The 25119-nt window shown below is 41.2% G+C and overlaps 1 protein-coding gene across 1 annotated transcript in view; it reads right to left on the bottom strand.

The window, feature by feature from the left end:
* Positions 1-7979: 7979 nt before the first annotated feature.
* The window catches only part of prdm16 (PR domain containing 16), a gene marked incomplete at both ends in the record, with an annotated part of 173064 nt that continues 155924 nt past the window's right edge, over positions 7980-25119 (bottom strand). The window contains 12 exons of the mRNA XM_079226307.1: positions 7980-8114; positions 9609-9786; positions 10232-10489; positions 13559-13730; positions 15232-15401; positions 15711-15788; positions 15935-16104; positions 18180-18267; positions 18421-20059; positions 20669-20822; positions 21029-21176; positions 21320-21521. Of these exons, the coding sequence (XP_079082433.1) occupies positions 7980-8114; positions 9609-9786; positions 10232-10489; positions 13559-13730; positions 15232-15401; positions 15711-15788; positions 15935-16104; positions 18180-18267; positions 18421-20059; positions 20669-20822; positions 21029-21176; positions 21320-21521 (3392 nt within the window). The remainder of the gene's footprint in view (positions 8115-9608; positions 9787-10231; positions 10490-13558; positions 13731-15231; positions 15402-15710; positions 15789-15934; positions 16105-18179; positions 18268-18420; positions 20060-20668; positions 20823-21028; positions 21177-21319; positions 21522-25119) is intronic.

Here is a 25119-nt window from a genome sequence, read left to right as displayed (position 1 = left end):
CGTGCAGCAGACGCGGGGTGTGCGGCCGAGTGTTAGATCACACGACGTCCCTGCGATGGTGCAGACTCACCCATTGCGCATGGACAATGTTATGATTGTGAGCGCGACGAGGAAGCAGAGCAGAGCCCTCTTGCTTCACTTCCCCCTCTTTTTCATTTCCTTCCTCTTAAAGGGACATTCACGGAGATAATTGCGGAAACAGGTGTTCAGAGTGGTTGAGCCCACTTTGACTGAATAATCCGAACTGGCTGGTGTTCAAATTGATTCTATATATCCTATTAACCTCTAATTATGTGGTTATGACTCATTATTTAATCCTACACCCTCAGCCTGCTTGAGTGTTTTCATTGGCTCGTGTCCAATTTAAGCTAGAAGGGTTTAATAATGGTGTTGGGATCAGGCAGGAGCGGGTTTGGTAATTAGTAAGTATAATACATGTAATTATTGAAATTAATACAATTAAAATTATTAAATGATTGCCTGTGGTCTGATGAGTCCTCCCTGTCCATTGGCAGCTTTGGTTGTTCTGACTGTGTGACATTAGGAAACTCAATGTATTGTCTGATGCTTTTCCCCATCCCAAGATTGAAGATGCCCTGTTTGCTGGTGGTCCTCCTGGTTTGATACCGATTTGAGTGGTATGTGTATTTTCTGAGGAGGAGGAAGGACGAGAGTAAGATGTTGTAAACGTAAGTAGCACCCTTACAAAGCAAGACCATAAATATGCTACAAACGAAACAGAGTGTTGAATCTGGTGACTTTTAAACACTTTTTAGATAAATAAGAAGAATGTTTTGCCAAAAAATGTGTGCAGTAGCACGCAAGAGGCCTTTCCCTCTAGGTCCTTAGGACGACACATTTTCCCTCCCAAATCGCCCTACGCTTCAAAGCATGACACACTCAGAGCCTATAGCGTCAGTTTTGGACGCCTCTGGAATTGTGCATCAGTTTTCAAACGTTGCATGCAAGACTTTCCCATTTCCCAGTTTGAATATCTTTTATCCCTGTCCTCGTCTCATGTCCTCATGTCTTAACGTACAGTTTATGCTTCTAACATAAGTTAATTCGTTTTTAGGTTAACTTATGCAACACAACTACTTGGTTAGGTATAGGAAACATAAGTATTAGGCAAACATTTGGCAAACATTTTGGTAATTTAGCTCATACTGGTCAGGTAAAACAAGTCAACATTGATTTGGGTTCATGGAGGTCCTGTGTTTCTTTCACCCAGCCATCCTCCCACATGCTCTGCATGCACTTTCTCATTCGTTATAGTCAGTTGCTCTGACCGGCTAATATGACGCGGATGGGGTATCATTGGATTCAGTTCAAAGCCTTGTGCATCTCATACAGATGTCAGAGGGTGCCTCAGTGCATCGGTATCAGCCGCCAAGGGGCTTTGACCAAGCCTTGGTATTTGACGAGTTGGGAGTCCATGAGTTATTTCAGGCAGAGATGGACGACCCTCGGTTGTGTTGGATGATGGATTGTACAATTAAAGTAAAATTGAAGCCATAGCCAGAACAGCTTATGCAGATTATGCATTGATTTGTACCTCAGAAACGTGCAACACGGTATGTGAAGTGTGACGGTATCATCGCATGTACAGTTTTGCTGGGTTTGTACTCAATTTCTTATTAAAGCTGAATAGTTTTTTGAAAATTTTGTAACTGAAAGTTGGATAGCTAAACTCCCTAATTGCATTTGTAATAGGCGTTGAGTTTAATAGCTCGACATTTAGTCATATTATGACACGAAAACTTAGCACTTATGACAGGTTTTTGAGATATACCTGGTAATGTCAGTGAGGAACATTGAGGCTGTGAAGAAGATCACATAAACGGCACACATGACGGCTCCGGATGTTTTGGTAACATTGTGTTATTGTTTTTACAAAAGTCAGACTTCTTTAGTGTGCTGGATTTATTGAGGAAGCAAAGAGAGAAAACTGTTCTTTATTACTCCTCTACCTTGGATTTCTGGTAAGTCTTTGCTTATCTCAGACAATTAATAACCTCATTGAGGGTCACACTATCTCACTGTGCCATTAATGTTTGAACAGGTAGATATGATAATGGTTTTGTTCACTACACTTTCAACTGTTGTTTCTTTTTAATATAAGGTTATTATGTTTACAATTTTGAATTTCAGCAAGGATGACACTCACATGTATCTAGTAGCGTTTGTCTTGGAACCTCCCGAACAATGATTTTAACTTTTAAAATCAACATTGTAGTAATTAAAATGTTATTGCAACTCCCAACATGACATATTGGGATTCTCTAGACAAAAACACACCTTTGAGAATACATATATAATATAATTATATGATAAATAATAATATATATATTTTGAATTTTGATGAGGATTGGGATATATGTTCCAATTTACAGGTACAAATAAATAATTTTTGTTTGTGTGCTGTGTTCTCAATGTTGTTTTCCAGATGACATGCTCAAAGTAATAATTCTTATCAAAAGGGCATCGTGCACATGCTTCTTTATAAATGATTTATCAGCAGAAAACCTTATTTAAGGCTGGGATTACCACAGACATTACAGAGTAGAACTGCATGCATTGAGCAACACTTTGAGAATGGAGATGAAGATGTGTTTTCCACTGTTGCTGTTGATCATCTCTCTCTCTGCAGCTCAACTCCAGACACAGTCTGACAACGAAATACTTTCACATGGAAAGCAAGCTGACTCCCAGGGAAGAGAACCAACAAACGCCTCTGACCACAAGCAGACCTGCACAGAAGACATCTATGCTGTGCTGAGAGAGATGACCGGCTTGTTGGCTGAACAGAGGGTGGAGATGAGGCACCTATGGAGAGAAAATGAAGGTAGAGTAGTGTGTTGGGTTGTTGTGTTACTATGTTATTACAGAAAGGACCAAAATATTTACAAAGTATATGTCCAATCATTGAATCTTCTTTTTTTTCAGCACAGGCAGCAGAGCTGATCAACCTGAAAGCCAGGACAGATGTCACAGAAAACCAGGTGGAGGCTCTAAAAAGAGCTGATGATGGTGAGACAAAATATTCTATTTGAACAGTTTGGTTGTAATAGATCATTTAAAACCATATCTACAATGGTGATAATACTACACAAAATAACGGTGTGTTTTTAATAGTTAAGCTCATTATGATCATGGTCAATGTTGTTATCATTGCCATCACGTTGCTGTAACGTCATTATTTAAAATGAGTTGGCTTCTCTCTGTCTTTCTCAGTCAAACGGGTGGCTTTCTCAGCAGCTCTGTTGGCTTCAGGCGAAGAAACTATTGGACCATTCAACCCAATCCCTCCTCTGGTCTACAGATACATTATCACGAATATTGGGAACGCCTACAACCCAAACACAGGTACTTTAATTCACAATTTTAAATATTTCTATAGAATTTTTTTTGCTTCAACCAGATCGTAAACAGACAATGCTCCAGCAGTTACACTGACACAAACTGTCCCACAGGTTTGTTCGTTGCACCAGTAAGAGGAGCCTACCACTTTGAGTTCCACGTAGCTGGACATGCAGATCCTTCACATGCCTCAGGTGCTGTGTTGGTCAAGAATGGAGAGCAAATTTGTATTGCATATGGGTTTCAACCGTCCCGTTATTACACCTCTGCCAATGGTGCCACGCTGCTTCTTGAGGTCGGAGATGTTGTGTTTATGCGTCTCTGGTTGGGCGCAAAGATATATGACAGTCCAAATCATCATAGCACCTTCAGTGGTAATCTGCTTTTCCCCATGTAAAAGAGAAACAGGTCTTTGTTTTGCTCAGTTATAAGACTGCCGTGCACACTCAGCCATGTATCAAAAAATGTCCTTCTTTTTGTTTTTGCTCTGCATAACAACAATTATTGTATACATTGTATTATTTTCATGTTCTATTACATTTGAATACAAGCATAATGATATCACTGCATGGCAATCTGTGGACTTTTCTTTCACATTGTAGCAAATAAATGTATCTGTTAAGAATTAATACAAACAAATTTACATTACAAAAGCATAAAGTATGAAGTAAGTATGATTGAACAAGAGTTACACACCAGTCAAACGTTAATTATACTTTTCTTTCTCCACACAGCGAGGAAATATAATGTGATTTAAACTGACTTTGTGTTAGTAAGTAATTAGGTTATTCAATACACAATAAATTACATCTAGTATTTTGTTGTCTACTTTTATAACTTTAATTGTCCTGTTACATTTTGTTCTGCCTTTTCATTCACTGCTTATGCATGGCATGTTTAGTGAGGAGACAGAAGTGAGAGAGACCGCAGCAGAGCTGAACAGTCAATGCACTAAACCACATCTGTAATTGTGTGTGGGTGAAATAAAACCCTTTTGTTTTTCCAGTAAACTTATATTAACATACAGGGGTTGAAGAAGTACACAAGTATAAACATCATTGTATAGTACCAAAGTACCAAAACTAAATGTAATGTAGAATGGCTCATTTTAGAATTATTATATTGTTATACCTATTATTATTACTCTACAATGGCAAAACGCTACTCCCGCTGCACTTGGAAGGTGGAGGCGTGGCCTCTTATTGCCTTCATCATCTCAAGTGTGTATTGGGAATATAAATGTTAATTATTGGTGCCATATCCAAGTTGTCATTCCTAACCTGACAGACGCTGACGGCTCACAAATACGCATTGGATGTCATTTAAAAAGCACACAGGTTTTATTGCATATCAATTTCATGTATAAATTCTTCATAGCATTGGAAAGATTACATTTGGTATACATTGCTATTCTACAGAATTAACATCAGAGTCATATCTTTTCAATGACATTTCTCTAAAGTACATCTTCAATAATCACAAGCATCAAAAGAACTGCAATTTTCAGAATTGTTCAATATTATTCTACAATCCTTTATTGTTTTTCATTATGTCTTCTCCCACAACTCTTTTCTAATGTCTTTCAGCGCCACCTGCCCAAACATCTGTAAGGCAGTCAAGAACTTGAAGTCAAACCTACCAAACTAACCACATGTACAATAAGTGCATCTACGGATTTATTTTTTTCTTTCATTTTTTTTCTCATTTTTTGATTTGATACACATTTCACAAATGGACATCATTATGACTGCTAAACACGTCATGCACAATATCTTTTTTTGTTTTCCATAAACATAACAGAGGCGATATACAACTCAGATTCAAACAAAACAAGCACCATCCATTTAAACCCATATTTTTTCAATGATTTTTTTTCTTCAGACAAATGCACCATTGTTTTTCATTCTTTAAAATACTATACAGTTAAAAAGAAACAATATGTATATTTTTACTTTCTCCTGTAACAGTGGGGGAAAACAGCAACCATGTTCTATTACGCTGAAACATATTTCAGCGACCATCTGCCAGAATACTTTCTGAAGTTGGCAAAATGGAATACTTCAATGCCTTCAATTCTTTTGCTTTACACAGCGCATACTTATTACAGTAGTCCATGACATGAATTACTACATATAGTCACCTAAACTAAAAACTTAGCAACCCAAGCCTTTACATTTTATAACCACGACTTGAGAAAACAATGTGTTTATCATGAATGAAATCTCATTCAGTAGAATTATTAAAAAAAGACTTCTGTCTTTAGAAAAAATGAGATGATGCAGCAGTCCTCATCAGCATCACACTACCACCTGCTGTTGTGAATACAAATTACAGTGCTTCTGTTCCAGAATGTTCTCGTCTCTCCATGTCAAGCTCAAGCTGCTTACCTTCCGAAAGTGAAATAGTCTGAAAAAGCATCTGTGTTCTACGTTCTAGAGACCTAAGCCTGATCAATGTATGGCTTGGACCCACATGGTTGAAGTTCTAGTTTGAAGTATCAGGCCTAGTTCTGTGAGGACCAAGGCAACAATTATCAACAACGCTCATCCCCCGGCTCCTGCAGCTCTGCAGTATCTACACGAGTCCTGCCCTCCTCTCCAAGGCACCGCTACCTAATGGACCCCATGGAATGAGATGTTATCAGGATGTGAGAAGAATATCAGATCAAGTGTTTCAGTGTTCCCTGTCCAGAATTAAAAATTAAGATATTGTTCTGCATGTTTTTTAAGAACAAACCAGGATAATATGATATTAATTTGAACACTATCTGTGGTTAAGTTTACCCTTTATTTTGGTTTCTGGAGATCTTGCTTTCATTTTATTTATGACCAGCTTTTCTGTCGCTTCAGTGCAGTGAAGACTAGATGTTCATTCTGACGTGACTGAGTGTTTTAGACGTTTGGACCATGTAATAAAGGACAACTAATTTGAAAAAGAATATTCATTGTTTACGCTACATATATCAAATGAAAAATAGAGGTCAAAAAGAGCTTGAAGTGGTAGAAACTAGTCAGATTCAATAATGTGACAAAGCAATGCCCTTTTCTGATATTTCTGAAAGTTTGAACCCCATAATACTTGAACCAATTTGAACAAGACACATTCAGCGTTTTACTGGGTAAAACCTGGGTAAAACTGAAAAAAGGAAAAAAACTAAACACTGCAGGACGATACATTGCCAAAATAGGATCTAACGCTAACTACAGCTATCTTTCACTATAAATAAAAACAATTAATTTCATGGGTTCTTTCCATTTTGGCACACTAACGCTTTAAAAGAGATTCTGAATCTCTCTCACTTTCTGCCGTTCATTCCTTCAGTATCAAGAGAAGAGGGATAAAATGACATGTCTTCATTTTCACTCCCCCAGTCATGACAAATCAAACAACAATAAATACATACACACATATTTCTGAAATCAAATATATAAGAGCGTAATAAAAAGAAAAGAAAAACTATGAAAGCAAATGCAAGCCCCTTGGAAATGAAATGATTGTCAGAGAACAAAACATCTTCTATGGGTTATTTGGCACATACCACTCTTGCTATGAACATCTAGGTTATTTTGTACATCATATGTCAATATCATAGAATTTTGGTCCTTCTCTAAAATAATTATATTAACAATTTAGCACTGTGGTGCCTACAAAAAAAAAACAATACTGTGGTATCTAAGAGGAGAGGAAGTAAATAAAATTAACAAATGACGATGAAATAAACAAGCAGAGAAAGACTTTCCTCATCTTATGATTATGATTTGAATTCATTTTCAGCATGATCAAATTGGGTAACCAATTACAATGGCTAGTGTCCCAGATAGCTCATCAAAATCACCAGTTGCTGTGCACATTTGAACATTGAACATCATTCTCCATGTAATCATTAAAAAAAATCAACAGTCTACTGGAACTTGTATTCCCTCAAGTAACATTTAGTGTGGTGCTATTGTTGATTCTGCAGTTATAACTGAAGTAAGATCAGTACATGACTCACCCATGATTGGTGGGGGAAACCTGGAGACGATAGTGCACGCGCCCACTATGTCCCTGGTGGAACAGCAACACCTTGTGGACATGCAGTGCTAATGCAGGGCGGATGCTGCAGTGCTTGTAGTCGGCGGTGTACACAGACTTTAGAGACATACTAGTCATTAAGTGTCTTTGAGAGCCTTACGTTGGGTCTCTGTGGTGCTGGAGTGAGCCTCGTGGACTTGGGGAGGATCAGAGTAATGCAGAGTGTCAATGCTGTTGAGAAGCATTTATCATGTCCTTCACATCAACAGGAGCTTAGCAGTGCTTTCTTTTTGAGTCTTGTGAGATGTCTCACCAAGGGACAATCTCTCCCTCTTCTCTCTTACTCACATCTACACTCATCTACACACACACACACACACACACACACACACACACATACGCACACACGCACACACACACAAGCGCACGCACACACACACACGCACACACATCTCCACACACACAATATTCGTTCTATCTATTGTGACACAGAATTCGTCTCTGGCGTCCACGTTTCTCACTACTCATGTCCACTCTGTCTCTTGTTCTATCCGTTTGCGAAACCAATGTTCCTCCTACTCTTCCTACCGCTTCCGCTCTCTCGTCTAGATGTGGTTGAGCGGGTGAAAGCTGCTCGTCTCGGACGGTCCACCTCCCATGCTCAGCCAAGCGTCCAGGGAGTTCTGGGAGGGCGCGTGCAAAGGGTTGTTCTCCGAGAGAGACAGCATCATTGCATAAGCCTGCGGGGGGGAGACAGGGGACTTTTAACACTCAATACTTTCACACACTCATTTTTAGTAACACTTCGCTCAGTCAAATGTAATTTGTATGGCATACTATATACTATGATATGTATTGATTGTAACATTTGTAATGATCTTTAAGGCATACTATACTGTGATATTTTATGACACATATTTTTTCGGCATACTCACATTTCTTTCACATATTTTATATGATTTTTTGTGACATTCTATATATACTATGTAAAAAAAACAAACATGATTTGACAGTTTTTGTTAAAGACTGCTATGACATTTTCTGCATTTCTATGGTGTATACACTCTTTTATGACATTCTGTTAAATTCTTCTCTTGCATATTTCTTTTTATTACTTTTTTATACATGACTTTTTTTAAATGCTTATTTTTATGACATGCTGATATTTTTCTGACAGTTTTTCTGACATACACTACACTGATGACTGAGTGACAATTTAACGAGCCAGCATATATGATTGCTGTACAGGAAAAGTGCATAGATAAGTATCGTTTCCATTTAACTGCATTATACTGCCAAGGTATCCACTGAAATTGCTAACTTTAGGTCACGGCACAGCTTGATGAAGTAGCTGAGCTTATATTAAATGCAGACTACTGAAAAAGAAAGCATTCAAATGGAACACATAGGATTAAAAATATATGCATGCATTTCACGTCCCGTTCATGTTCCTGAGGGCTGCCAACTAGGCTAACCCTAACCCATCATCACAGTGATAGCGTAATCATCATTATTCAACATCAGACAGATTATTAATGATTGATTATAGCGCTCATATTGAAACAGACTTTTCAAGATAACACAACATATCACACCATCATTTCTCGACAATATTCCCTGTAATTATGTTCCTAATTAGACTGTTTTAAGACTGGAGATCACAGTAAAGAGCAGGTTACAGGAAACATGTAAGTCAGTAAAGTGAGAGGAAAAGACGAGAGGGAGCAGGACAAGAGGCGCTTTTTAGGTCCAGCTTTAGTCTGAATTAACAACCTTTTTTCTTTCTTTGAGCATCTGAAAATATGAAAGAATCCATTGCATCTATGGCCAAAATATTCTATCCTGATATAAGTAATTTCCTATGTTGTTAACAATATATATCATGATACAGCATGTTTTCTGGTGATTCAATAAATACATATTCTGAAATAACCACAGAAATATTTCCAGCTTGACACTGACTGATTTTCTTTGAAATTAGAGTTAGTATGTGGTTGTTATCATCAATTTGGATGAATAATTAAACAGTGTGTATCGCGATATCTCAATCTATGATTTCCTTACAGTATGATTCCACTGAAAAACGTTGAATTATCATATTTAATTATCACCCAGACCGAATCTCGTCCCTTTTCTCTGCGGCCCCAGGATGCATTTTGTCCTTCTCCTGTCTAAGCAGAACAACGTGCGTTTTCTTCCCTCTTTTAGTGGACATACACAAGCCAGCCACATACCTGGGTTTTAGCCTGCCTGTACAATGTCTCTTTCAATGCCTCCGACTCTAGTGAAGTGTTAAATATGTCTTTAACATCAAAGGGTTGCTCATCACTGGCTGCTTTACGTAACCCCTCCAGACTCTTGGGAAAGCTGGGCAGACCCTCCAGGTCCAAGAGAGAGCCTTCCTCTATACACCTGCACACCGTGGATGGATGGATGGCAGAAATAGGGCAGTATGGAGGGGTTAGTTGATAGACGGATGGATGGTTAATGGATGAACAGATAGAATTAATGGGATGGAGGGTGGGAAGGGAAACGAAAGGAGGAGGTTAAAGTGAAAGAATACATGAGGAGAAGAGAAAAGGAGAGGTATACAATCAATAAAAGGACCGCTAGAGGAAATTAATTGAGAGAAGGAAAAGGACAGAAGAGTAGGAGCTGAAACAGTCTTTTTTTTGTTTGGGTGTCTGTGAAGGGAATCCATATCAAGCCATGTTTTACTTCTGCCTAGTGTTTAGTAGTGCCAGTTGTTATAATTGAGAAAGATATAACTGTCTGTTTCTGTTTGAAGGTTTGTTCCACATTTGTGTCCATTAACACTGACTTCTGTGGTTTCCCATATAATTAGCTAAATGAATACCTGCGAGTGTGTTCATAGCCCATCGCTAATGGAGCTGTCTCCGTCTCTTCCTCCTCCTCGTCCTCCTCATACACTCCAGTTGTGACAGGAGACGGGGACTCAGGCGCCTCGTCGTGAGACTTCTCTGTCAGGCTGCCTTCCTCCTCTTCCTCATCGTCGCCCTCCGCTTCCTCTTCCTCCTCCTCCAGCCCCCGGAGCCCGAGTTTAGAGTTGGACAAACTGTGGCTCGGTGGGCGTTCCTCCTCAGCCTGTTCTGATCTGCAGAGGGATCAAAGGTCAAAGTAGACAGGAAGTGTGAGTGATGTTGGCAACCGTTGCTAAAAAGACTACTTTTCTCCTCCCGTATTAGTGACATTTCAGAATAAGAAACAGCTGTCTTGTGAAGTAATGCTTCTACGGTCTGTGGTGCTGCATGTTCCTTGTTGAACAAAATCTCAAACATTGTTACAAAAGTCAAAAACTAAGTTTCTAAAATTGTGAAAGGCAAAGAAATAAACAGTCTGAAGTTGTTTTTGGCTCTTGAGCAGTTTACCTCGCCAATTAGGAAGAAAGATGCAAACAATCTGCCAGGTTTTTTTAGAGAAAGAGTAATAATAAAATTCTTTTATCACAATCACAAATCCAAACTTATTTGAAAATTTCGATCGCTGAGTGCTGTTCTTAACTATGACCAGAGTGAAAAGTGAGAATGACTTTTAGTTTAGTTTTAAACTTTAGTTTCAGTTTTAGTTCTCTGTCCCATCCAGTTTAAAGCTGGGTGGCTGTTACCGTTTCCTGACCATCTCAAAGACATGACTCATCACAAGCAGAGAGCGAAACCTAAATAATCGGTTGACAGCATGCACAGTCCCAGTCCAGTGTCCACACAAACAACATGGGTGCTGACATTCTGCCCGGAGCACTTTTCAAGCGGCCCCCACATGATTAATTGACCAGCTCCTCAGACACAGAGCAGGAGATGGCCCGCTTCAGACCGGCTACTCTACACCCTGTAATGGTGGAACATACTCTGTGTGACTGAGGGAAGACGATGGCTGATCTGCAAACAGGCTATCAGCACACCACCATTACGACCTGCCATCTGTACATTTTCCAGCCAGGGCCCCCAACTCCCCCCCTCCATCACCCCGAGACCACGATGTCATGGCTCATGATATCATTTCCTCTGGGACGGCAAATTTACCCCTTCCATTTTTGCCACACAGTGGACATTTATCAAATCAGACAGGATTACCTCTGGGAAGGAGTGCACCGGGACAGGATTGGGTCACACACAGTGGGTGGGTAAATGCGGGTAAGGGGACTTTGGGGGGTGGAGGGGAGAAAAGTTCTCCTCTTTCAATCTAGATTAAATATCACCATAATCAAATTGCAAAGCTGGTTGGCGGGGGGAAAAGTCCATACCTATGTACAGAGAAAGAAGCGTAGCTCTGACAGGGGGGCCCTGGGTTTTGTCATTTAGTCTAAACACGTCAGTTGGGTGTTTGTGTTAGCGGGTGGATGGGGGAAGAGCTCCATCATCAGTGGATCTCCTAGATAGATTCCTAAACCTGAGTTCCCCTCAGAGTCCAAACTGCCAGCCAGTGTAGCCAAGTCCCAGACAAGGAACCAGCTTCAACTGTAGATTTATCCAAACCATAGAATGGAGCCATTTCCAGGGGCCTCGTTCCAGCCCTAATTATGACCTGGATTACGGTCCCGAAGAGACAGATACCTCTTAAACCTTCAAGAGTACAGTGCTGGGAATATAATATAATATTCTATGTGATCTAAACCCTCTCACTTGTGTCTTTGAAACTTCCCACCCTTAAAGTAGCAGTGCTTCCTCAGCATCTCCAACATCCACCAGCTTGAAAACGGGTCAAAGTTTTCATGTGAAAACAAGAGCTACCAGGGACTTTTATTTTGACTGGCTATGATGCCGAAAAAGGGGAGAAAATAGGTTGCATGGGCGGTTAAAAGTGATTACAGATCCATGTTTGCGCTCGGCGTTTGACTGAAGTCACTCAGAGGGAGAATAAACAGCAGGCTGTCTGGTGGGTGGACAGAAAGAATAATACATAATTACCGACATTAAAATGTCAGGCCAGCTTGTTGTGGATGAGACTCAGTATTGATCCCAGATGGCAGAGGGGCTAAATTGCCACTGGGTCTGCTGGCTGGCCATAATGCATGTTGAGTAGGAGGGGGGAATGATGGAGGAAGAGACAGACGGAAAGTGAGACTACCAGAAAGGAATTCACATAGAGAGTGAGATGAAGAGTGTATCGAGTCAAGGAAAGAGGTAAACTAACACTGGAACAGAAAAACATTTCATCCTCCTTTCCCCCCACAAATCCTCTTCTTGCCTGAAGCTTCCCACCAACTGAGCTACTAACACTGAAAGCATTTCAAGACTTAAAACAGGGTGCCTGTTTGGTTTAAAAATAGACCAAACATTTTCATAATTTCACAAGTTATGGCTTTAGAGTGCACAAAACACACACACACACACACACACACACACGATGATCAATCCTGCCAGAGTTAATGATAAGCAGAGTAATTTACCAACTACAGCTGCATACAGTAGGTATGAATTGCAATTCCTCACAAAGACAGCTCCAGTAAAGCTTTTACATAGCTAAAATGTTTAAAGAAACTTTATGATTTTGATGGCTGTATGAAATGAGCTGTGACTAAATTCCTTACTACAAACAGTTCTACGCAGGTCATGCATACTACATCCACCTGAATGTTTGTGCTCTGTTGAAATACACCTTTGTTCCACAAAGCGGTGCAAAAAAGACCATTAGAAGCAACTCACACCTGCAAGTTAAACCAAATTGTGGATGGTGTCAAAGCAGCTGCAGTAAGTTGGTATTTAAATCTAAATACCAGTGGCTCTTAAAAGTTGCACTTAGATAAACTGGGAATGCAGCTGCAACTACTATCAGTATGCAATGTGAAAGCTGTTGTCGGTGACTACTGCCATACACATTCAAGCCACTGGAGGGCACTGTGCACCAAGTAATAGCATGCATGCTCTCGCGTACAGGGAGAAAGAAGGGGCGAAAAAACCTATGAGCACAATAACTGTTGCTTTTAGTTTCACAAAATGTGTGTGTTTGTTGCTGCTTTCCTATGCCTGTCAAGATGACATGCCCTGATAAGGGGAGGGACATCAAACATGTCAGAGTGAGGACATTTCACCTTTTTGCTTTCGAGTTTGGATTGCAGTGAGGTTTAAGATCAGGTTCAAGTAAGAATTGGCATGGGGAGTAGAAGGTGAGCCTTGTGGATCAAATATAATCACTGAAGGTCTGTGTGAGCACGTTTTCTTGTTACCTCTTATCCGTGGAGCTGGAGGCCTGGTTCATCTCACTGTTGGAAATGAAGTTGCGGATTTCTGAGAAGTATGAGTCCTCCTTCTCATCTAAAAGTGCATGATTGTCTGGCTCGGAGTTTGGGGAGGAGATGGTGGTTCCTAGGTTGGAAAGCATCCCGGACTGTTGGCTCACTGTTGGGGAAAGCGTGCAGTCACACACATCCACACGTATAACCACACACACACACACACACACACACACACACACACACACACACACACACACACACACACACACACACACACACACACACACACGATTAGTTTGATGATCATCAGACATACATAATAGATGCATTTAAGGACAATGCTCAATATTATGGTGGTTATTACTATTATCACATTATTCACATGTTATTATATCAAAATGATGAGATTGTGCTATTTTTTTGGTTTTGAAACTGGGTTGAACATATTTAAACAAACAGGGAAATGTTTCCGGAATTTTGCGTAGGAGATAAACAGTGACAAAAGGCGAGCTTTGTTACAGTTCAACAAAACAGCTTTTATATCATTTGTGTTCTTACAAATTCTCGCATGATTTTACATAACCTTCAGAAAAGTAGAAAAGAAGTAGAGAGGTGACATGAGTTGAACTTTGAGGTTGCAGTTCATGGTTAGCATCTCAACCCTCAAACACGGGGGGCAGCCCATAATCTTGAAAACATCATCTTGAAACACTATTATAAGAAAAGGATGGGACACTGTCTCCGGATGAATTGAACCGAACTGTACTGGTCTTTTTTCCCCTAAAAGACATGTTTGACTTGATTTTGTGGAGTCAAACTCCAACTTTACTTTAGACTTCATATTTAGGTAACATTTATAGATTTAGAAAAATATTTTCCCGTTTTTCTGACAGATTTCATAACATTGCTCTTGGAGGAGTCACAGTGGTATTTAAGGGTAAAGGATGGTGTACTTTTCAAGAGAATAACAGTGTTTATGTTTAAGTTATGTATGTTTTTCTAGTCTGTATCTTTGAAATGTACGTTGCACACTTACAGCAGATGCTATTCGCTTACTTCAATTTGACTCATGAACAATGAACAATCAAGGATACATTGGTAAACAAAACATATGGGCACTCAACAGAGAATTGCCTCTTATTAACATACTCAATTGCATCCCTTGTTTTTTGAGAAAGTTAGTTTGTGTGTTGGTGATATCTCAACTGTTTAAGCTCCACTGGTTTATAATAAGAAGCATAAGGTAGAAACCAAGGGTTTCATTAGGGTGTCATTTTAAATTTAGAAATGCTAGCACAATTGTGAAGCATGGCTCACTTGAATGTAAGTGCTCAAATACACAATCATTCAGTTAAAAAGTTTCTCCTCCATCCATATTCAGAAGCATATCTCCATAATGGGCATAAAGGGCTGTTTTTGGCAACGCAGAAGAAAGTGTGAATTCTTTAATTAAGTGATTTTCCTACTTCAAATCATTCACAGCACCAAGCTAAACATTTTTTGATGTGAAGAATAAAACATTTCCAAATGGGTAATGTGAACCATTCATTATTCAATCAATTAACATAACTCAAAGACCAACTCCCTGCTAATAACTACATTTCAGTTCTCACAGCCTCACTTTTCTCAGAGACTAAATGGAGTCAAAGACGTTGCAAACTGACCAGGAATGTTCTCATGCTCGTGCTTCTTGAGATGGCGGTCGAGGTTGGTTTGTTGACCGAAGCAGCGGTTGCACAGGTGACACTTGAAGGGTTTTTCCTTGTTATGGATGTTGCGAACGTGGCGTTGAAGATTGGACGAGATGCTGAATGAGCGGTCACAGTATTTACACCTGCCAAAGGAGAACAGAGTGAGCAAGGACGGCCCTTCAACCAGAGATGGAGGCAGTGTTCATGGGGATTTCATAACCTGAGAAAGACATTTCTTTAGGCTCGCCTTAATTATAAAAAACATTATATCTGATATCTGGCAATAGTAATTTTCAATTAGAGCCCAGAGCTCTCTCTTTGCAGAAATAAAATATTTACACCACAGTGCAAAAGCAGTGCTAAGCCAAGCGATATCAAGCAGACAAAGCAGACCAAGGGAAACACAGCAATGAGAGCATCTGTGATGACTAGACTGAACTAGAATAGAATACCTGTAGGGTTGCTCCCCTGTATGTGTCCGCAAGTGTCTGGTGAGGTTTGCAGAGCGAGGGAAGATTTTACCACAGTACCTGGAGGGAAGAATGTAAAGGACGGCAGGGAAAAGGGTTGTTGTGGAATCAGTGTATTTTACAGACACTGCAAACAGAATGCTGTGTCATGTATGTCAACATATGCTCAACGGTGGAAGTGACACGCTGCAGCACAGGGTTCTTACCTGCAGGAGTAACGCTCCTTGCCCTTGCGGAGGATGGCATCTGAGAGGGAAGGTGGTGGTGAGCGGAAGTTGAACAGTGGATGAGCGTGCTGCAGCGAATTGGGAGGCACGTCCTGTTTTACAGCGCCAAAGCTCTCAAGCTTCTCTGTCATGTTCTCCATGGCTAACATCTGAGGGGATGGTAGAAAACAAAAAAGAGAACAGGTAAGATTTTCATGAAAATCAAGATATATATATATATTATTTCTTTTGTGGATCACATTGTGTGTTTGTGTGTTATATTCAGTCAATCATTATAATACAATAAGTAAAGCCACAATCTAATGTACAAAAACAGAAAGACTGAAAATGTATAGGTAGAAGCATACTGCTTATATATTCATATCCTAAGATCCTACATTCATTCAATCAAAACAGTATTTGTATTTTAAAGGTTTATTAGAAATCCTGTAGTGAAAACCTCAATATAGCAATTCTGCCACACACATATTTTATATATATATATTTTATATATATATATATATATATATATATATATATATATATATATAGAGAGAGAGAGAGAGAGAGAGAGAGAGAGAGAGAGAGAAAGCAAAGGAAGCTCTGAAAACAAAGACACAATGTCAGAAAGAAAACAGGGAGCGAGGGAAAGAGAAAGAAGGCGGAAGCGTTGAGGAAGCAGTATATCAGAGTTTAGCCTTGTTAATTGTGCTAAAGGCGAGTCACCTCCATGACCTGTAACACATTCACAAATGCTCAAGTACCATTCCTCCAGTGCCACCCAACCCCCTCATACACGCTAACCTCCAGCTTCAGCGCTTTGTTCTCCACCTCTTGTGTTCTTCTGCCGAAGATACTGCTGCAGGCTGACAGACCGGCTAAATGAGGCATTCAAGGGTCCTGATTGGAGCTGTACAATATAGTTTGAGATACCCCCAACTGATAGCCGCTTCCCCTCCCATGTGAACAAAAGGGGCCAGTTATGTAGGAGTTTATTTGCCAAAACAGCTTACATCCTTCCTTTTTTTAGTGAATATGGGACGGGAGAGACGGGGACAGACACTCCGTCTCGATGTGTTTATTCGCAGTCTGAGAACGCGTGGGGGGGAGCAGGGTAATTCCAACGGGAGACCGTATTAGAGGTGGCATTGTTTTTGTAGAACTGGGAGGATCACAGCAGAGACACACTCGTATGAGACATTTTTAAATGCCTGTGAAAACTTTCTATCCCCGGGGGTATTGATCAATTATGAGATGATGTAATATCCTCCAATGATGAAAAATAAAATGTTATGAGTAGCGTGAATGTAACTGAGAAGAGGTGCCATTACATATTTTGTTCTCTGAAAAGATACATCCATGTTGGCTTTTCTTATATAATATTGTCGTCCAAACTACACATATATGTATAATGCCATATATAAAAATGCATGTTCATTTTATCTCAATTTATCTGTCTGCCTATGCACCAAATGAGTGTTTTGCAAAGTCACAGTTGATAGAGGACACAGATTTCCAGGTCAGATTAAACAGTTTCCCCAACGAGAGCCCCCCATTCTCCTGGAGACAAACACAGGATGTCCTTGATGGACACGGTGCTATTATCTAGCCAGCCAGCCAGCCACAGAGAAAGAAATTGGAGGGGGTTGAGTTATTAGCTGGCCTGTGGGCTCCCAGTGCATGAAACAATGCCACAACTAAGATTAGCGGGGCCAAGAGAGGCAGTTTGTTACAATTCAAACGGTTATTATTCTCTCTTTTATTAATACTATCATTCCGAGTAATCAAGACGTGTAGAGGTAGGGAGGGTCTGGGGACAGTCGAACAATGTGACTGATTATCAAAGGGGCTGCGATAACAGACTGTGTCTTCTGAAAAAAGGTAGAAGTGACGAGGTACACAGGCGCCATTCAGTAAACAAAGGAAGAAATCATAGAGAACCCTTGAGAAAATAACATCAACACTGTGGAATGATGGTGCATAGGGCCCTATCAATTCAGGTTGCAGCAGCGTGGGAGGCAGGAGTGAGGTATTTTCACATAATACACGGTTTGAAAATAATAGTCGATTGTATCTGAGAATAATCAGCCTGTATGCAATACCTGGAGGTAAATTCCCCTGTTTGGAACTCCCTTGCTATAGTTCTTGTTCAAAGTTAATGTACCTTTTGCTGTTTCTACTTAAGATTGAACCAAGTGCCTTCGTAGATTTGCAATGTATCTGTGTGTGAGTGCGGTAAGCCTACCTGTGGATGAAAGAGTGGTGCTGACGGCCTGAGGAATTTCTCCTTCAGAGCTCCAACGGGGTCGAGTAGCTTCCTCTTTTCCACCCTGCTGGACCATCAACAAGGCAGAGGGTTACGTACCAAGGTCAGAGTTCATCCACAACCTCATACCACACACTGAACACCTTCAATGTGTCAACATTAAATCGTTATGGTTGCTCATTGCAAATAGCAGGTTCTGGTTTAATCGGGGCTAAAATACCTGAATATGGGGTCCATGAAGAATGCCGAGGGCTTGGCGTAGTGCAGAGGTGGGGGCTGGTGTGGCTGTGCAAGTTGCTGCTGGTGCTGGGCGATGGATGATTGGTGCAATGACTGGGAATGGGACAGTGGAAACCCAGCTGGGATTTCATCCTTGATAGAGACCCCCTTTCCAACTCCAAAGATGTGGTTCTTTCTATTTGGTGGCTCAGCCACCACACCATTATGACCACCTCGGCTCCGGCCGCCAATGCTCAGGTCCAACGGCTGTTCTTCACCGCTAGATATTGTTAAGGGTCCACTACTGCTCCCAGTACTACTTTTGGGGTTTGAGGGATTTGTTGGGGTAGGATGAGCTAACTTGGTCTCCTTTGTGGTGAGATCAAATGGTGACTCTCCTGTGGAAGCAGGAGCTCGTGGTACACCAGACACCATCTTGTGCAGCTGCTCGTGAGGTGACTTGGGCTCTGCTTTAAAGAACATGCTGGGATGGAGGGCACCTCGATCAGCGCTAAAGGGATAGAGGGAGTTGTGGAAGTTGGGCAGGAATTGGAAGGGAAACATGGAATGGTAGGGCAATGGACCCATCTTCTTCTCCTGATGGAGACCAAGCAAACCAGGACCAAAATATTTCTCAGCAATAGAGGCGATGGCTTTGATGGAATCTGTTGTTGCTGCATTGGCATTTGTGTGGGTGGGCGGGAGAGCTTGCTCATCAGGTGGAGGGAAGAAGGAGTGCTGGGATGATGTGGAAAACTGAAAGGGACGATCAATAGCAAAGTTTCCAGAACTAGACACAGCTGATATCAACGCACTGTCTGTGTCTTCTAACTGGTGGCCTTCTTGACTTGATATGGCTCCAGACGGCTTCCTTCTTTTGCCACTTCGCTCACGTTCACTCTCTCCATCGCTCTCCAGGTCAGAACCATCCCCTGAAGCAGTACCAGTGGTGGTGTCCAAATCTGTCCCACTTGTGGTATTAACGTCTTCAAGGTCACTACCGTCTGACAAGTCTGCCATCTTAGATTTTGGCTTGGCTTCTCCAGAAGACAAATCCAGTTTGTTCTCTTTTTCTTTGACTTCCAGCTGATTCAAACTGTTACCTCCATTGGTGTTTGTGGAGCTAACCATGGACAGTGGAGGAGCATCTAGGGGACTCCGAGGCAATTTCACCTCCTGACTGCCGCTGCCCAGCGGGCTCTTTAGCAAGGAGCTAGCCGGCAATAAAGGTGGTCGCGAATACAGTGATGGGGAGAAGATACCTGGGAAACCATGAGGTAGGGATGGGAAGCAATGGGCTCCTGGGGAGAAGGGCAAGCCAGCATGAGGATGAGGTCGGGAGGGAAAGTAGTCAGTGAAGCCTAAACCTGACTGGTTTAGACCTTGAAGGTGGGGATGATGGGACTTGACCTTGGCCATGATGGGGCTTGAGCTCAAGGGGATGCCAGGGTTGAACATCCCCGCTGGAGACCCATAATGGTTTTTGCCCTCACAGAAGCGGCGATGCTTGTTGAGGGAGGAGGTAGTGCTGAACAACTGCCCACAGTCTTTACACTTGATCTGGGTACGGCAGTCAGCATGCATACGCTTGTGGCGGCAGAGGTTGGAGAACTGGGTGTAGGATTTGTGGCACACCTCGCCTGGGGGAGCAAATAGAGGCAGCCCATCAGGGCCTGGTTAAACCCATTTTAACACTGTCTCTAACTTTGTATACAAAATCAATACCAACACATACATTTGAATGGAAACTGATGATGAAATAGCTCTGGAAAAATAAGGGTTTTCTATGGATGAAACCAACTACTTATTCTGCGAATTGTTCCTAAACTACTGTATCTGCATTGTATGCATTTTCAAAAACTAAACACATGCAAGAAAGAACATAACATATATGTGTATTTTATAATCTTAAAAAAGAGCAAAGAAATGGTTTCTAATCCATGATAAATAAAATATGTCATTATTTTTACTTCTTGTATTATTATTATTGTAGTTGTAGTCCAAACTAATGTAAACTATAAGTCAAAGTTTTTGCTGCAAAAAAAGAGTGTACGTAAACAGGTAAAATGCATTATTTACAATTACATTATATAATAAAATAGCAATAGAAATATGATCCTTGGACCTGTATGCTTGGTACAAACGATATAAACAGGATACAAAAGTAGATGAGGTGGACAATAAATAGGTATAAAATAAATGGACTGTTGAGAATAAAGCAGTCATTAACTTTGAAAGTTCTCACTTACAGATAAAGGGTTTGACACTGCTGTGGATGTGCTTATGCTGCTTGAGGCCTGACGAGGTGGCAAAAGTTTTGCCACACTCCGGGCATGTGTGAGCACGTGCCCCCACGTGCTGGGAGCGGATATGACGCTGAAGGTTGCTGGGATCTGTGAACACCTGAAATTTCAAATAAGCGTATGAAAATACAACGAACGCTAAAATGAACAATGCAAAAAAAAATGCTGTTGCTTCAGAATGACTAAATCTATGTCCAGTGCGATTATGAATGAAGCCTAAAAAAACAAGACCAGCAGAATTTCTGAAGCAGAAGAAGATAAAGCCTGTGTGCTCAGTGTACAACTTACGTGCCGGGTATGCTGTACCTTATCACAGTTTTCACACTCAAAACGCTTGCCACTATCATGTGACATCTGGTGACGGATGAGGTTGGACTTCCAGTTGAAGGCTTTGGGGCACTGGTCACACTTGTACTCCCTCTCCTCTGTATGGACTATCATATGTTGGCCCAGACTTCATAAAGAGAGCACAAGACCATTAGTGAAATCAATACATCCTACAAGTCACAACCCATAGGATACATGGGCTGTATGTGTTCAATGTGTATATCTAAAGTACTGAAGTGTGGTAGAAATTGTTATCATGCGTCTGTGTACCTGTACTCATTTGGGAAAATCTTCTCACAGTCTTTACATTCGTGGATAGGCTCGTCGCTGTCCTCACGTTCCTGTTTGAAGTCCTCTCTCAGTGTGTCAAAGATGGAGCCGGTACTGGAGCATGAATACTTCTGGTGCCGCCGCAGCTCAAGTGTTGAGGAGAACAGCTCATCACAGTCTTCACAGCGGTACATCTGCTCGTCTGCACATACACAAACACACACATATATATGTTGAGCCATCACATAATTAAGCTTCCTGAAATATATAATTCCCACTTAAATTCCTCACATTGAAATGCTGAGTTTACATAAAAGCAAACATAAATGACCACATGTTATGGGAGTCAAGACAAAACCTTGCTTTGCAGCCTATTATTTATAGACTCCTGTAGGTCTCATATTTCTGATAATACATAACCAATTATGCAGCTGTACATAAAACTATTGATACGAATGAAGAGGGAAATATGTTATCTGTGTGTTAGTTAAAGCTAAACAGATTCCTATTCAAATGATAAAAGCAACAATCCTGTAATTGACATTCCCATAAAATGAAAATCAATTAGCAGTGAAATGTAGCCCTCATTAACCCAGTTAATTGCTTGTTAAAGCAAGTGTTTGCTTGAGACTGTAGGTGTAATAGCACACAAGGGAAACAATAGGGGCTGGTCTTCCCCTTCCATGTTGATAACCTTTACAATACTTCTCACCACCAAGGTCAAACACATAAAACTCGGGCCAGCTTTTTCAATAGCAAGTTCCTGAGTCAGACGCCAAGTTCAACAGATCAGGGGAAAGCCCAGCGGAGAGTCTCTGTGCACAGGCATTAATGTGTGTACGTGTGTGTGCGTGTGCATGTGTTTACATGAATGTTTTCCAACAAGAATGAGCCACAAGGAACGGGAGGTAAGCAGGGGCACGGTGGCGCCAACCCCATGGTGATTTCAGCGCCAACCTGCCAGTCCCTTTCTGCCCTGACCCGAGCAGCCAACGACTGAGTCGGCCCCCCAGGTGTCCCAACACGCCATGCACACCAATCCATCATTTCAAGCTGTACTAAATGAGTTTATCCAAAATGACTAGCAGTGCATGGCTCACCTGTTTTCTACTTCATGTGACCGTTTATCCAGCTGGAACTTCTTGGGCACATTAAAAGGGCATTAGCGTAGCAACAGCAATGTGTCTAACCTTGGGGAGAAGGATAAATGACCTTCTGGTCAATGGGCCATTACACTGAGCTTAAATGCTCAACTAACGCACTCACTTTGACATCACTGCGCACATATTTCACGGAGAGCATTTGCTCTGAAGCGCAACCATCTCAGCCCTCAGATACTTTTGTCTGTCGCCCCTTGAGAGCAGAATATGTTTCGGAAAAGAAGAGGTGGTTCATACGCAACTACACACGTTTTGTCGAATTTGAAACGGATGCTCAGGTCTGCACCTCGATGTGTCTCAATGAGGATACTCGTAAATAAAAGGTGCTTGCATGCATCTATCAGTTCCTGTGTTTCTTCAGTAAGTCTGGTCTGGGCGGGTGGGGAGGGGTGGTGCTATAAAGGGGAGACTAATAGCTCTCTGGGAGACGAAGGGAAGCACAATTATGTGCAGTTTAACAGCTAATCTGGGAGCATGGGTGAGGTCTCAGGGGACTCCTCAAGTCCTCTACTTCAAATTCCTTCTCCGATAAGCCAGACACAGAGAGCAGGGCTGCACTGCCAAGCTCCCACTCAGCCGTGCTACCTTTCTCTCTCTCTCACACACACACACACACACACACACACACACACACACACACACACACACACACACACACACACACACACACACACACACACACAAATGCATGGAGACAAAACAGACATCATCCTTTCAGGAGCTGGACATTGACAGTCTCTCTTTGTCCCTCTCTCTTTCTGCTTTTCTCTCTTTCTCACTAACAAATAAACATCCTCGAACAGTAGACGAACTGTTACACTTCATTTTTTCCCTCCTGTCTGCCTTCATCCCTCTCGCACACCAACACATAACACCAAATACTTTGGCTCTGACACACACATTCTGGCAGGTGTAGTGTCTCCCTTTACTCTGTCTGCCTTCCTCTCTATATTTCCCATGCATAGGCCTACACACACACAGAGGAATTGAACAAATAATTGACAAGTCTGACCCACATGCCAATCTGCTTCTTTTCAATAATCAAGTTTGCTCTGAGCTTCTGTTTCCTTTCGTGTCTTTGGCGTGGAGATTGGTGCATAAACTGTGCATCACGCAGGGGAAAACCCGGTGAACTGCAGAACATCTCACGAACATCTTATTCTCACTTCACCATTTTATCGTCAATGACAAGTACGTTTTCATCCGTGGTTCCAGACAGACTGTAAACATAACAAAACAGTGTTACCTGACAACAGCGTTTCACCACAATAAGTCCAAGATGTTTTAAGAAATACAGCAGAACTACGGCCCGCTTTACGCTTAAGTGAACTCTGAAAAGAAAAGCTCAGATCCACAGTGAAGAGCTGTCCAAACCAGATTATGAGATAAAATATTGGATATATTCAGTCTGACGTCTAGAGGCATGGTTAAAACATATGCAGCCTACAGTGAATGAGGGGGAGAGGGGCGGGTGAGAGCACCTAAAAATATGACGCACTTTGAAATGTGATCCAGTATAGACCCATATGCAGACATCAGTGTTCAGCAAGGTGTAACGGAGCATTTAACACACAAGATCTCACAGATTTTAGAGTTAAAACAGAAAGCGAAGATCAAACTAAAACACAAGATATAAAATCCAAAAGGATGCATTATTTATTTTATTCGACAACACTGACCCAACAGCCAGTGTCAGGTGACAAGGATTTTTTCCCCCCTCATCAATTGCAATTTGTAAAATATTTTACACACGGGTTTAAAGACTGGCTTAATAAAAACAAATTATATTTTAGGCTGCCAGGTTCAATCATCTTGTATATTTAAAATGATTTAACAATAGGCTACTCTACATGTGCTGTAGTTATCTTTGAACAGGAATATTAAAAGTACCACTAAAAATAACGTAAAGAGGTTTGATCAACCTTTTCTTTTCTGTTTTTCTCGGATCGCGGGACCGATTCCCAGGAGCATCAAGTAACTCTGCACGTGCGTCTCATTCAACGTCGGCCTAATGGCCACTAAAACGGAGGCTGCCTTTGTGAACAGTAAGATATAATTATTAGTATTATTCTTTGGCGGAAATGTGACATATATAATTCTAAACTCTTGGTTCAAAGGTCCTCAGTGCGCCCATATAAAGTGTTCTTAAGGATATGACTTCCTAATAATTTCTGCTTGATCCATGGCTTTCCGTGAGCAGAACATTTCTCCTCACGAAAGATGGAATATGACAAGTGCCAATTGACGCCCTAATAGAGTATTACAGGCAATGAGGCCCATTACATTGCAGCATCGTAATGGCACAATTCAGGCCAGACTTACGAGTAGCCTTCATTATTGGCAGGCCAATTCTAAACGACAGGTCCAAACCGGCTTCAACTAGATGCTTTAATGCGGGATTTAATTCTACCCTGGAAATGTATGATTCGAATAATTCACATTTCTTGAGGGGAAAAAAAAACTTTGAGAAAGAGAGAGAGAGAGAGAGAGAGAGAGAGAGAGAGAGAGAGAGAGAGAGAGAGAGAGAGAGAGAGATGGTGTCTTTTTCCCCGTCATATTAGCGAGGTTATGAAGTGTGTTGGCCATGAACGCAGCACAGGATGCAGGTTGGAGTTTGTTTAAAACGCGCGCTAATGACGC

This window comes from Taurulus bubalis, assembly GCF_910589615.1.
Source record: "Taurulus bubalis genome assembly, chromosome: 11".
In the NCBI taxonomy this organism is placed as follows: domain Eukaryota; kingdom Metazoa; phylum Chordata; class Actinopteri; order Perciformes; family Cottidae; genus Taurulus; species Taurulus bubalis.
This window is presented reverse-complemented; position numbering and strand designations above follow the sequence as displayed.